The sequence below is a fragment of the Nothobranchius furzeri genome, chromosome 3 (assembly GCF_043380555.1).
Source record: "Nothobranchius furzeri strain GRZ-AD chromosome 3, NfurGRZ-RIMD1, whole genome shotgun sequence".
NCBI classification, from domain to species: domain Eukaryota; kingdom Metazoa; phylum Chordata; class Actinopteri; order Cyprinodontiformes; family Nothobranchiidae; genus Nothobranchius; species Nothobranchius furzeri.
Genome location: NC_091743.1, coordinates 91775566 through 91791457, shown reverse-complemented (window position 1 = coordinate 91791457; position 15892 = coordinate 91775566). Strand labels below are relative to the sequence as shown.

The 15892-nt window shown below is 42.7% G+C and overlaps 1 protein-coding gene across 1 annotated transcript; it reads right to left on the bottom strand.

Moving 5' to 3' along the window:
- Positions 1 to 13199: 13199 nt before the first annotated feature.
- On the bottom strand, positions 13200 to 15607 carry LOC107396001 (gap junction Cx32.2 protein). The gene is made up of 2 exons (XM_054733744.2): positions 15478 to 15607; positions 13200 to 14267 (listed from the first exon to the last, which is right to left on the bottom strand). The coding sequence occupies exon 2, from the start codon at positions 14263 to 14265 to the stop codon at positions 13429 to 13431; it is 837 nt and encodes a 278-aa protein (XP_054589719.1). The 5' UTR covers positions 14266 to 14267; positions 15478 to 15607; the 3' UTR covers positions 13200 to 13428.
- Positions 15608 to 15892: the final 285 nt, after the last annotated feature.

Here is a 15892-nt window from a genome sequence, read left to right as displayed (position 1 = left end):
TAAAGTCAGCTCCTTCAGATAAGGAAGGACAAACAGAGCATGGCGGTGATGGAGGTGGGTCATGACAGAACCAACAATATCAGACCTGACTAAGGTCCTCCAGACTCATGTTTATGTTTATGTTTATGTTTATGTGTTTAGCAGATGCTTTTGTCCAAAGCGACTTACAAGTGATAATCGGCATGTTGCCCTTGAGGCTAACAACAACAACAATAACAACAACAACTTGACATCAGTCATGGAGAGGAGGGAACAAGGAGTGGACAGTAGAGGGGGGGGGACGGGTGCAGGGAGGGTGCTAGTTTAGAAGATGCTCTCTGAAGAGCAGGGTCTTCAGGAGTTTCTCGAAAGTCAAAAAGGAAGCCCCTGTTCTGGTAGTGCTTGGAAGGTCGTTCCACATTTGTGGAACGATGCATGAGAAGAGTCTGGATTGTCCTGAGCGTGGTGTAGGCACTGCTAGCCGACCATCCTGTGATGACCGGAGCGGCCGGGCCGAGACGTAAGCCTTTGCAAGAGGATTCAGGTAGATGGGAGCCGTACCGTCTCGGACTTTGTATGCTAGTGTTAGCTATTTGAATTTGATGGGCACGCAAAGTTGGGGGGCCACAAAGAGGGGCTCGCGGGCCTCTTGATGACCGCTGATTTATATGAACACCAGTAATAACACGAGGGGGTTTAAAGGCTGTTAGCAAGAGACAATATAAGCCAGAGGTGAAGGTTTATGCATCTAACAAGAAACATCATAAGTGATCATCAGGCTGCTGTAAAGTCTAATCCAGGTCAGATTATCATCTCATCGGTCTCGTGATCAGCAGCAGCTGGATGTTCATGACCACAACATGTCAGGTGAAGCTCACTCCTCTTGTGACATTTTGTTTCTCGTGTTGGCTCACGATCCATATTTCCGTTTAAAAACCATCTCCTCCATGGATGCACCTGCCTGTCGGAGCGTTTAATGTGTGGAAAAAAGTCTCAAGATCTGTGCGTGTGTGTCTAGATGTGTGTAATATATATATAAATATCTAAATAAATTTAGATTATTAAAAATTAAATGTTGGTCTATCTTTTATAACTACAGGACCCTGAGCTACTCTGTTTTTCCACAGAAATACATTTTTGTCCCGTCAGAACAAGTTTAGACTTAATCCAAAGGAAAATTGGATTTCCCAGCTTCTACCCAGCATTCAAACGCACCACATACGCACCAATCAGGCGTGAAAAGTCTGAAAAGGATTTTTGTACTTGTAAACTGATTTGTGTGTGATGTAGTTTTGTCCGTGTGTACCAGGTGATGTGTGTGTGTGTGTGTGTGTGTAAGAACTGAAGATACACACGAAAATGTAAACACAAGTTACACATCAAGAGTTACACACACTGTCACGTTACGAGGTTTGTAGGACCCAAAAAGCAGCAAACCAGGATGACACGAGGCAGGAGATGATGTAAAGTAAAATCCTTTATTGTTGAAGGATGAAACGAAGAATTAATCCAGGGCAGAGAGCCAGAGTCCGAAAATGTCCGAAATAAACCAGAAATCCAACTGAGACACGAGAAAATACTCTAACCCTAACCCTAGGAACGAGAGGCTGACAGAAAACCAACAATGGACCAACAAGACACCGAGACAAAACAGGGCTTAAATACACAGGGAGGATGAGAGGGAGATGAGCTGCAGGTGTGTGGGGTGTGGGAGGAGGGCCAGGTGAAGGCAATGACTAATCAGGGGAGAAACTAACCTGACCCAAGAATAAAACCTACTACAAAAGAGCAGGAAGCATAACTGCAATTCAAAGGGAGGGGGGAGAAAAATAATAAACACTGATGGGAAAAACATACTAAATCATGAAAGGCTGTAACTAAAGGAAATTACTTGAGAAACCTAGAGGGCTGGAGATCTAGGGGCAAGTGGGGAAAACCAGAAGACACACGAGGAAGACGCAGACATGACACATGAGGGCGCTAGAGGACACAGAAGGAGCACCTAGAGAGGATGGAGAAACACCAGGAGGCACATGAAGGAAGGGGCAGACGCAGACCATGACACACACACACACACACACACACACACACACACACACACACACACACACACACACACACACACACACACACACACACACACAGCTTTCTTCTTCTGTGTTTTTTCAGCATCCTCGGGAGTGTAAATACTTCCACACCACCCTTCCTTAAGGTGAGCAACAGCTCTGAGGGGTTCAGACGTGCTGCATTCTCGTAGTTGGACTACAAAATAAATAAACAAATAAAATGGCGACTGGGCTCTGTGTTTAGCTGGAGGCCCACGACCATTTTCTGTACGATTAATAAGTAAAGAAATAATCAGAATTTAACAGCAGACACGTTTCTGCCACCCCAAAATTTCTTTGGCCCCGTCCGGCCACCCCATCATAATTTTCTGCAGGTGCCCCTGCACAAGAGTGGAAAATGAGACGGGTTATCCGACACCGTGCTCGTTGTCGACCGACAGCAGCAGCGTCTGACCAACCGGCGGTTAAATGCGCGGACAGACAGGCATCCATGGAGCTGGATAGATGGCTCCCAGAGCAGAAACATAGGAAGCACAAGAAAGAAAATGTCTAAACAAGAGGAGTGTGGGCATCCCAGCTGCTGCAGATCCAGATGTGTGTCTGGATGCGGACTCTGATCATGTTTATTCTAATAAAAACGAGAGAAGCTGTTGAAGCACGTTCTCTGGGAGGTTTCATTAAGATTCATTTTACCAGAGCGTGTCATCATGCAGCAGCTGGCTGTTAGTGAAGACACCAAGAGAGGAGGGAGGGAGGGACAAGACGCTGCATCGTCTAGAGATTATGGATGGATGTTTGTTTAATCAGCTGGTTAACAGCTAGTTAATGTTAGTTAATGTACTGAGAGAGAATACCACTGTGACAACAAGAAACCCCGTTAGGACCGTTTCAACCATTACAGCCGCATCTCTGTTCATGATCAACAGCTACAATAATGATTTCTTTATTTGGTTTTTGTGTAAATAAATAAATAAATAAATAACTCATCAAAGAAGCTGGTTATTTATATGAAGCCGTCCTCCTCTCTGCAGGAAGACTGCAATAACTTTGTCATAGACCTGTCTCTGAGGCAAGCTAGCGACGGCGTTGGTGTGACGGCGTGTGGGCGAGGTGAGCGGAGGTGAGGCGGGGAGGAGGGCAGGCAGACAGGTACAAACTCTTAACATTGGTTTACTAGACACACGCTGGACACTGAAACAATGGACCGACACAAGACACAGAACAGAAGGGGCTTAGATACACGAGGGCAGGGAGCTAAGGTGATTGGGAAACGAGAGGCAGGTGGGAGCAATCAACGAGACACGAGGCTGAACCAAAACGGGGAGACAGGACAGGGTGTGACAGTTGGGCGGACTCGTGGTGATCAGCTTTGCTGTAAAAGACCGTCTGGAAAATGGAACTGGATAATCCCTGAGACCAACTTCTCCGTTAGCCACCCACCTGCTCTCTGATGATGGTGAGCGGCTGATGTTTAGGTGCACCTGGTGACGACTTCGGGGACCGCAGCTACATGTGCAGGTCACAAAGCTACACGTGAGAGTAACATGAAGCCCGTCACACACTGATTCTGTGTTTCACACCTACTGCATCACTACAGTCAGTCGGTGTAAAGTTAGCATCCATGACTGAGTCCTGACTGGGGCAACCCTAAGTGAGTCTGCATGAGAGGAAGCATAAAGAACGGAGCTCATTCTCCTCTGAACACGAGCTATGGAAGTGCTAGTCTTATCCGGCCTCCATCTTTCTGTTTATGAACGCTTCTGCTAAATGTCCTCAGTCACGTGACACCGTGCATCATGCTGCTCTAAGGTTCATCACTAACCCTAACTCTCAGATGGGATGGCCTGCTTTGACCACCAGGAGGAAGTCTCATATCCACAGATCTATATAGAAGGCTCTACCTGGTCTGCTACCTTCCTGCAGGACTTCCCTACTTCAAATGAAAACTGCAGGTGGTTATTCTCGTCGTCTACGAGACACGTTGCTGCTTTCGGTCCCGTTTGTACGTACCGAACTTGGAAAGAGAGCTGTTGCCCATTCAGCCGTCAGCTTGGGATGAGTTGCAGGAAAAATGGAAGACGACAGATTTTATTTCAATGAATGTTTTTAAATCTAAACTAAGAAATCTTGAGAGCAACTCAATAACATGCAACTGTTGTTATTTTTGGGCTTGTTTAAAGTTTTAAACATTTTACTTAGAATTTTTATTCTAGATTGTTTTCGTACGAGTTTAAATAGTAAATGATGTCTTGTATATGTGTGTGTGTGGGTTAGGGTTGCTGCAGGACTCCCTTGAAAAAGAGCTTTTACATCTCAATGGGACTTTTTTCCTGGGTAAATAAAGGTTAAATAAAAAAATAAAAACAAATAGAGGTGCTCTTCCTTCTCATCCGCATCTCATTGCAGGGGCAGGCCCCTCCCAAGCCTGGGCTGCCCCCCCAGCCCCTCCTGAAGCTCCGCCCCTGCCTGGTCGTTAAGTGGGCCTTGGACTCATTTAAATATTACCTTTTGGCGAGGAGACTCATCCTGGAGGTGGATCACAAGGCTCTGAGGTGCCTTGAGAAGATGCGGGACTCTAACAGCTGGTACCTGGTGGTGCAGCCCTTCCGGTCCAGGTCCATCACGTCCAGGGGAGGCCAAACTGGCTGCTGACTACCTGTCCTGCTGGCCCATGGAGTTTCCAGAGGAGGGTGGAGGCTCCTCCCACCAGTTCTCAGTGTTAGTATTCCCTTTTGAATGTTGCTTTTCTACTTACTTGTTTATCATTACAATCCTGTGTAATAATTTAAGATGTTTACTATGTCGGGTGCACACGTTTAGTAATGTCTGACATTCTGATCACCTCTTAGCTGATTGGTTGATTCTTTGTTTGTGAACTTTAAGTTAGGTTTATTTTAGTCGCTATTTTGAGTTTGAGCAATTCTTCTGTCTCTCCTCATGGATTGTTTTGTTTATTAAAACTGAACGGAGAATCATTTTTCACACCGTCGTCCTGAAGTCTGACTGCTTGGTCCCCGACATTCATTTCCCTCTGGGATTAATAAAGTCTCTTTGAATAGAATTAGGACAAACATCACCCACCAACATATTACTCATATAGTCTCTTACGGTAACATTCTGGGATATTTGTTCCAACAAGAGAAAACTACGAGAGGTGAGTATGTGTGAACCAGGGAAAGTCAGAACTGAGACGTATACAGATGTTCCAGCTGTGTGGATCTTTGGTGTTCTGCAGTAAAATGACTGCAGAATTACATGCTTGATATGGGAATGAATGACTGAACTGTTACATTAGTGTTGTTTGTGTTTATGTTTTCTCTAATGTTGTGATATCTGTGGGGGAAATCGGTTGTGTAGGAGAGGCTGTTGATAATCCTGCTTTCTGCTTACAACACCTGTAGATTATTCTTAAGCTGACGTGAACATCTCTGATGTTTTCAGACCGTTATTGAAACGCTGTAAACTATTATAGAGATAGATGATGGATGGATGGATGGATGGATGTTTGATGGATGGAATGATGAATGGATGATGACAGATGGATGATTGATGGATGGAATGATGACAGATGGATGGATGAATGGATGATGACAGATGGATGTATGATGGATGGATTGATGAATGGATGATGACAGATGGATGATTGATGGAAGGAATGATGAATGGATGATGACAGATGGATGATTGATGAATGGAAGATGACAGATGGATATATGGTGACAGATGGATGTATGATGGATGGAATGATGAATGGATGATGACAGATGGATATATGATGACAGATGGATGTATGATGGATGGAATGATGGATGAATGATGACAGATGGATGTATGATGGATGGATTGATGAATGGATGATGACAGATGGATGATTGATGGATGGAATGATGAATGGATGATGACAGATGGATGATTGATGGATGGAATGATGAATGGATGATGACAGATGGATGTATGATGGATGGATTGATGAATGGATGATGACAGATGGAAGATTGATGGATGGAATGATGAATGGATGATGACAGATGGATGTATGATGACAGATGGATATATGGTGACAGATGGATGTATGATGAATGGATGATGACAGATGGATGATTGATGGATGGAATGATGAATGGATGATGACAGATGAATGTATGATGGATGGATGATGACAGATGAATGATTGATGGATGGAATGATGAATGGATGATGACAGATGGATGTATGATGGATGGATGATGACAGATGGATGATTGATGAATGGATTGATGACAGATGGATGTATGATGGATGGATTGATGAATGGATGATGACAGATGGATGATTGATGAATGGATGATGAAAGATGGATGGATGAATGGATGATGACAGATGGATGGATGATGGATGGATTGATGAATGGATGATGACAGATGGATGATTTATGGATGGAATGATGAATGAACGATGACAGATGGATGATTGATGAATGGATGATGACAGATGGATATATGGTGACAGATGGATGTATGATGTATGGAATGATGAATGGATGATGACAGATGGATGATTGATGGATGGAATGATGAATGGATGATGACAGATGGATGATTGATGGATGGAATGATGAATGGATGATGACAGATGGATGTATGATGGATGGATGATGACAGATGAATGATTGATGGATGGAATGATGAATGGATGATGACAGATGGATGTATGATGAATGGATGATGACAGATGGATATATGGTGACAGATGGATGTATGATGGATGGAATGATGAATGGATGATGACAGATGGATGATTGATGGATGGAATGATGAATGGATGATGACAGAGGGATGTATGATGGATGTATGATGACAGATGAATGATTGATGGATGGAATGATGAATGGATGATGACAGATGGATGTATGATGAATGGATGATGACAGATGGATATTTGGTGACAAATGGATGTATGATGGATGGAATGATGAATGGATGATGACAGATGGAAGATTGATGGATGGAATGATGAATGGATGATGACAGATGGATGTATGATGGATGGATGATGACAGATGAATGATTGATGGATGGAATGATGAATGGATGATGACAGATGGATGTATGATGAATGGATGATGACAGATGGATGTATGATGGATGTATGATGACAGATGAATGATTGATGGATGGAATGATGAATGGAAGATGACAGATGGATGTATGATGGATGTATGATGACAGATGAATGATTGATGGATGGAATGATGAATGGAAGATGACAGATGGATGATTGATGAATGGATGATGACAGATGGATATATGGTGACAGATGGATGTATGATGGATGGAATGATGAATGGATGATGACAGATGGATGTATGATGGATGGATGATTGATGGATGGAATGATGAATGGATGATGACAGATGGATATATGGTGACAGATGGATGTATGATGACAGATGGATGTATGATGAATGGATGATGACAGATGGATGATTGATGGATGGAATGATGAATGGATGATGGCAGAAGGATATATGGTGACAGATGGATGGAATGATGAATGGATGATGACAGATGGATGATTGATGGATGGAATGATGAATGGATGATGACAGATGGATGATTGATGAATGGATGATGACAGATGGATATATGGTGACAGATAAATGTATGATGGATGGAATGATGAATGGATGATGACAGATGGATGGATGATGGATGGATTGATGAAAGGATGATGACAGATAGATGATTGATGGATGGAATTATGAATGGATGATGACAGATGGATATATGATGGATGGATGATTGATGGATGGAATGATGAATGGATGATGACAGATGGATATATGGTGACAGATGGATGTATGATGACAGATGGATGTATGATGAATGGATGATGACAGATGGATGATTGATTAATGGATGATGACAGATGGATACATGGTGACAGATAGATGTATGATGGATGGAATGATGAATGGATGATGACAGATGGATATATGTTGACAGATGGATGTATGATGGATGAATTGATGAATGGACGATGACAGGTGGATGATTGATGGATGGAATGATGAATGGATGATGACAGATGGATGTATGATGGATGGATTGATGAATGGATGAAGACAGATGGATGATTGATGGATGGAATGATGCATGGATGATGACAGATGGATATATGGTGACGGATGGATGTATGATGGATGGATTGATGAATGGATAATGATAGATGGATGATTGATGGATGGAATGATGAATGGATGGTGACAGAAGGATATATGGTGACAGATGGATGGAATGATGAATGGATGATGACAGATGGATGATTGATGGATGGAAGATGAAAGGATGATGACAGATGGATGTATGATGAATGGATGAAGACAGATGGATGATTGATGGATGGAATGATGCATGGATGATGACAGATGGATATATGGTGACGGATGGATGTATGATGGATGGATTGATGAATGGATAATGATAGATGGATGATTGATGGATGTATGATGAATGGATGATGACAGAAGGATATATGGTGACAGATGGATGTATGATGAATGGATGATGACAGATGGATGATTGATGGATGGAAGATGAAAGGATGATGACAGATGGATGTATGATGAATGGATGATGACAGAAGGATATATGGTGACAGATGGATGGAATGATGAATGGATGATGACAGATGGATGATTGATGGATGGAATGATGAAAGGATGATGACAGATGGATGATTGATGAATGGATGATGACAGATGGATATATGGTGACAGATAGATGTATGATGGATGGAATGATGAATGGATGATGACAGATGGATATATGGTGACAGATGGATGTATGATGGATGGATTGATGAATGGATGATGACAGGTGGATGATTGATGGATGGGATGATGAATGGATGATGACAGATGGATGTATGATGGATGGATTGATGAATGGATGATGACAGATGGATGATTGATGGATGGAATGATGCATGGATGGTGACAGATGGATGTATGATGGATGGATTGATGAATGGATGATGACAGATGGATGGAATGATGAATGGATGATGATAGATGGATGATTGATGGATGTATGATGACAGATGGATGTATGATGGATGGATTGATGAATGGATGATGACAGATGGATGTATGATGAATGGATGATGACAGATGGATGATTGATGTATGTTTGATGGATGGAATGATGAATGGATGATGACAGATGGATGTATGATGAATGGATGATGAATGGATGATGACAGATGGATGATTGATGAATGGATGGTGACAGATGTATATATGGTGACAGATGGATGGATTGATGAATGGATGATGATAGATGGATGATTGATGGATGGAATGATGAATGGATGGTGACAGATGGATGTATGATGGATGGATGATGACAGATGGATGGAATGATGAATGGATGATGACAGATGGATGATGACAGATGGATGGAATGATGAATGGATGATGACAGATGGATGATTGATGGATGGAATGATGAATGGATGATGACAGATGGATGATTGATGGATGGAATGATGAATGGATGATGACAGATGGATGATTGATGGTTGGAATGATGAATGGATGATGACAGATGGATGGAATGATGAATGGATGATGACAGATGGATGGAATGATGAATGGATGATGACAGATGGATGATTGATGGATGGAATGATGAATGGATGATGACAGATGGATGATTGATGAATGGAATGATGAATGGATGATGACAGATGGATGATTGATGGATGGATGATGACAGATGGATGTATGATGGATGGATGATGACAGATGGATGGAATGATGAATGGATGATGACAGATGGATGTATGATGAATGGATGATGACAGATGGATGATTGATGGATGGATGGTGACAGATGGATGACAGATGTATGTATGATGAATGGATGATGACAGATGGATGATTGATGAATGGATGATGACAGATGTATGTATGATGAATGGATGATGAATGGATGATGACAGATGGATGATTGATGGATGATTGATGAATGGATGGTGACAGATGTATATATGGTGACAGATGGATGGATTGATGAATGGATGATGATAGATGGATGATTGATGGATGGAATGATGAATGGATGGTGACAGATGGATGTATGATGGATGGATGATGACAGATGGATGGAATGATGAATGGATGATGACAGATGGATGATTGATGGATGGAATGATGAATGGATGGTGACAGATGGATGTATGATGGATGTATGATGACAGATGGATGGAATGATGAATGGATGATGACAGATGGATGATTGATGGATGGAATGATGAATGGATGATGACAGATGGATGATTGATGGATGGAATGATGAATGGATGATGACAGATGGATGATTGATGGTTGGAATGATGAATGGATGATGACAGATGGATGGAATGATGAATGGATGATGACAGATGGATGGAATGATGAATGGATGATGACAGATGGATGATTGATGGATGGAATGATGAATGGATGATGACAGATGGATGATTGATGAATGGAATGATGAATGGATGATGACAGATGGATGATTGATGGTGGATTGATGAATGGATGATGACAGATGGATGTATGATGGATGGATGATGACAGATGGATGTATGATGGATGGATGATGACAGATGGATGTATGATGACAGATGGATGGAATGATGAATGGATGATGACAGATGGATGTATGATGAATGGATGATGACAGATGGATGATTGATGGATGGATGGTGACAGATGGATGACAGATGGATGTATGATGAATGGATGATGACAGATGGATGGAATGATGAATGGATGATGATAGATGGATGATTGATGGATGGATGATGACAGATGGATGATTGATGGATGGATGTATGATGGATGGATGATGAGAGATGGATGACAGATGGATGGAATGATGAATGGATGATGACAGATGGATGATTAATGGTTGGAATGATGAATGGATGATGACAGATGGATGGAATGATGAAAGGATGATGACAGATGGATGGAATGATGAATGGATGATGACAGATGGATGATTGATGGATGGAATGATGAATGGATGATGACAGATGGATGATTGATGAATGGAATGATGAATGGATGATGACAGATGGATGATTGATGGAGGGATTGATGAATGGATGATGACAGATGGATGTATGATGGATGGATGATGACAGATGGATGTATGATGGATGGATGATGACAGATGGATGTATGATGGATGGATGATGACAGATGGATGATTGATGGATGGATGGTGACAGATGGATGACAGATGGATGTATGATGAATGGATGATGACAGAGGGATGATTGATGAATGGATGATGACAGATGGATGTATGATGAATGGATGATGAATGGATGATGACAGATGGATGATTGATGGATGATTGATGAATGGATGGTGACAGATGTATATATGGTGACAGATGGATGGATTGATGAATGGATGATGATAGATGGATGATTGATGGATGGAATGATGAATGGATGGTGACAGATGGATGTATGATGGATGTATGATGACAGATGGATGGAATGATGAATGGATGATGACAGATGGATGATTGATGGATGGAATGATGAATGGATGATGACAGATGGATGATTGATGGATGGAATGATGAATGGATGATGACAGATGGATGATTGATGGATGGAATGATGAATGGATGATGACAGATGGATGATTGATGGTTGGAATGATGAATGGATGATGACAGATGGATGGAATGATGAATGGATGATGACAGATGGATGGAATGATGAATGGATGATGACAGATGGATGATTGATGGATGGAATGATGAATGGATGATGACATATGGATGATTGATGAATGGAATGATGAATGGATGATGACATATGGATGATTGATGGATGGATTGATGAATGGATGATGACAGATGGATGTATGATGGATGGATGATGACAGATGGATGTATGATGGATGGATGATGACAGATGGATGTATGATGAATGGATGATGACAGATGTATGTATGATGACAGATGGATGATTGAAGGATGGATGGTGACAGATGGATGACAGATGGATGTATGATTAATGGATGATGACAGATGGATGATTGATGAATGGATGATGACAGATGGATGATTGATGGATGGATGATGACAGATGGATGGAATGATGAATGGATGATGGCAGATGGATGATTGATGGATGGATGATGACATATGGATGATTGATGGATGGATGTATGATGAATGGATGATGACAGATGGATGATTGATGGATGGATGATGACAGATGGATGGAATGATGAATGGATGATGACAGATGGATGATTGATGGATGGATGATGACATATGGATGATTGATGAATGGATGATGACAGATGGATGATTGATGGATGGATGATGACAGATGGATGGAATGATGAATGGATGATGACAGATGGATGATTGATGGATGGATGATGACATATGGATGATTGATGGATGGATGTATGATGAATGGATGATGGCAGATGGATGATGACATATGGATGATTGATGGATGGATGTATGATGAATGGATGATTGATGGATGGATGATGACAGATGGATGGAATGATGAATGGATGATGACAGATGGATGATTGATGGATGGATGATGACATATGGATGATTGATGGATGGATGTATGATGAATGGATGATGACATATGGATGTATGATGAATGGATGATTGATGGATGGATGGTGACAGATGGATGGAATGATGAATGGATGATGACAGATGGATGATTGATGGATGGATGATGACATATGGATGATTGATGGATGGATGTATGATGAATGGATGGTGACAGATGGATGGAATGATGAATGGATGATGACAGATGGATGATTGATGGATGGATGATGACATATGGATGATTGATGGATGGATGTATGATGAATGGATGATGACATATGGATGTATGATGAATGGATGATTGATGGATGGATGGTGACAGATGGATGGAATGATGAATGGATGATGACAGATGGATGATTGATGGATGGATGATGACATATGGATGATTGATGGATGGATGTATGATGAATGGATGATGACAGATGGATGATTGATGGATGGATGATGACAGATGGATGATTGATGGATGGATGATGACAGATGGATGACAGATGAATGGATTCACATCAGCACCGTGATTTGAAACAAGTTTAATTGTGGCAACATTTACAGCCACTAAAGAAGTTTACTCTTGAACCTTTTTCTCGGAACACGTTCTACTTTCAACACAAACTAGACCAATGAAGAACAAGAAATCCCGCCTGATTGGATGGATTCAATAGTGGGCGTGTCCAGATGAGGGGATGTAGAAAGAATCCTCAGATCAGCTGTTCAGCTTCTGACTGACTAAAGCAGCTGCATCAGATGACCTTGTCTTTACTGGCGGCGTCGCTGTGTTTTCCATCATCTCTTCTAGAAGGTAGTGCTGATGGTGGGAAGCCTCCATACTGGGAGCTGATGGCTTCCCAGGTAGGGGGGTGCTGTGACCGGAGCTCCAGCTCCTGGACCAGGAAGCGATTCCTGGCTGCCCTGCTCTTCTTACAGAGCAGGTAAATGATCTCAAGAATGTTCAGAAGCACAGAAACACCGGAAACTCCAAACATGAAAAAGATGAAGATGTTCTTCTCGGTGGCCCGCGAGTTGAAACATTCAGCACCAGCAGCAGTGGAGCAAGGATCCACCTTACAGTGAAAATTAAAATGTACGGATATGGAACCAAAGATGAAGAACTGGCCCACAGCGAAGCCGACCTCCAGCAGGATGGTGCACAGCAGCTGCATCATGTACGCACCTAGGAGGACTCCTTTGATCTTCACCTTCCCTCTGTCATCCGTGTACTTGCTTTTCTTCATCATCGCTTCGTCCTTTAGGCGCTCCATCTTTCTTTTCTCCCTGTGGATGGTGTGAACAGCGTAGCCCAGGTACACCAGGGTGGGCGTGGACACGGTGGTGATTTGGAGGACCCAGTAGTGGGCGTAGGATATCGGGAACAGCCAGTTGTAGCAGGCGTTCGTACATCCTGGTTCTTTGGTGTCGCAGTAGAACTCGGACTGCTCGTCTCCCCAGACTTTATCAGCAGCTGCCCCCAGAACAAAGATCCTGAACATGAAGAGGACACTCATCCAGATCTTCCCCACCACAGTGGAGTGGGACTGGACCTTGTCCAGCAGCGAGGACAAGTATGCCCAGTCTCCCATAGCTACACACACAGAGACATCAAAATGGAGACGTTAGCGTGTTTAGGAGTAAATCTAACTATTAGCTTAAATCTAGATGTTCGGGATCATTTATAGAGACATCTATTTAGATTTACTCTACACACACACACGCACACACACACACACACACACGCACGCACACACACACACACACACACGCACGCACGCACACACACACACACACACGCACGCACACACACACACACACACACGTACGCACGCACGCACGCGCACGCACGCACGCACACACACACACGCACACACACACACACACACACACACCTAACGAGGAGAAAAGGATGATTGGCTGGAGCAAACTGGTCAGGGGTCTCGTTTATCATCTGCCCTTCATTGGTCAATACAAGGGGGAGGAGTCCAAGTGAATTCAACACAATCAGTGACAGAAATGACATAAATACATGCAGCTGATCATAAATACATGTAGCTGATCATAAATACATGCAGCTGATCATAAATACATGCAGCTGATCATAAATACATGCAGCTGATCATAAATACATGTAGCTGATCATAAATACATGCAGCTGATCATAAATACATGCAGCTGATCATAAATACATGCAGCTGATCATAAATACAGTAACTCATCAACACATATCATTCAGAATGTGATACAGATAATATAAATGCAAATACATACAGCAGAGCTAAAAGACAGTGTTTCATAACAACAATAAAATACAACTATCCTTTATAGAAAACAAGAAAGACTCGATCCCTCATGAAGTCCATGTGGTTCTACGGTGTTTAAGGTGTGGAACAGCAGGTTAGCATGATTACGCCTCGTGGAGGAAGAGGGACAACTTCTATACCCCAAAATCTTAAAGATGCTGCTGAGACGGTTTACTGACCTATGGTAGCGCGCCACAGCGTCACCAGCCTACCAATCCTGTCCAGCGTCTCAACCCAGCTGGTTTTAGTGCAGAAACATTGTTGCTGTTTGTCTCCTTATAACGGAAAACACTTTAGCTTCCTCAGGTGCAAAAGCAACCGCACCCACACACCTGTGACCCTACCGAGGTCATCAGGATTAGAGGAAAGACCTCAGAACGCTGCTGATCATCGCTAACCTTCTGCAGGTTGTTGCTTTCCACAGAACGGAGGAGGAGGAAGTGGAGGAACGACGCCTCAGTCATGAAAAGGTTTCACGGTAGAACCAGAAACACTCACCTGTCCGTAGCGTCAGCTCATCACAGCAGCAGCGGGACTCTGGTCAGCATTATATTCAGTCCCTGCTGGGACTCGTGGTACTGGTCTGACTAACACACACACACACACACACACACACACACACACACACAATCTGCTGACTCCAGCTTCTCACATCCCTTTCCTGGGGGGGGGGGGGGGGGGGGGGGGGGCATGTTTCATCAGCTCCAGCTCAAACTTGATGACTCCTAACAGTCGAGAGTGAGACGAGGATAAGTGACCACAGCCATGCTTAGGCGGGGTTTTAGGGAACTAACGAGTCATCGACTAGTTAATCACCTACTGACGAACTAGGTTGACGCTTGTCGCCTCACGTCGGACTCCTACTGATAATTTAATTATCTTTTCACGCTTTCAGGTAAAACGGCACACAACC

Excerpts from the sequence above, each read along its gene's own strand:
- LOC107396001 (XM_054733744.2), bottom strand. The coding sequence starts at position 14,265 with ATGGGAGACTGGGCATACTTGTCCTCGCTGCTGGACAAGGTCCAGTCC.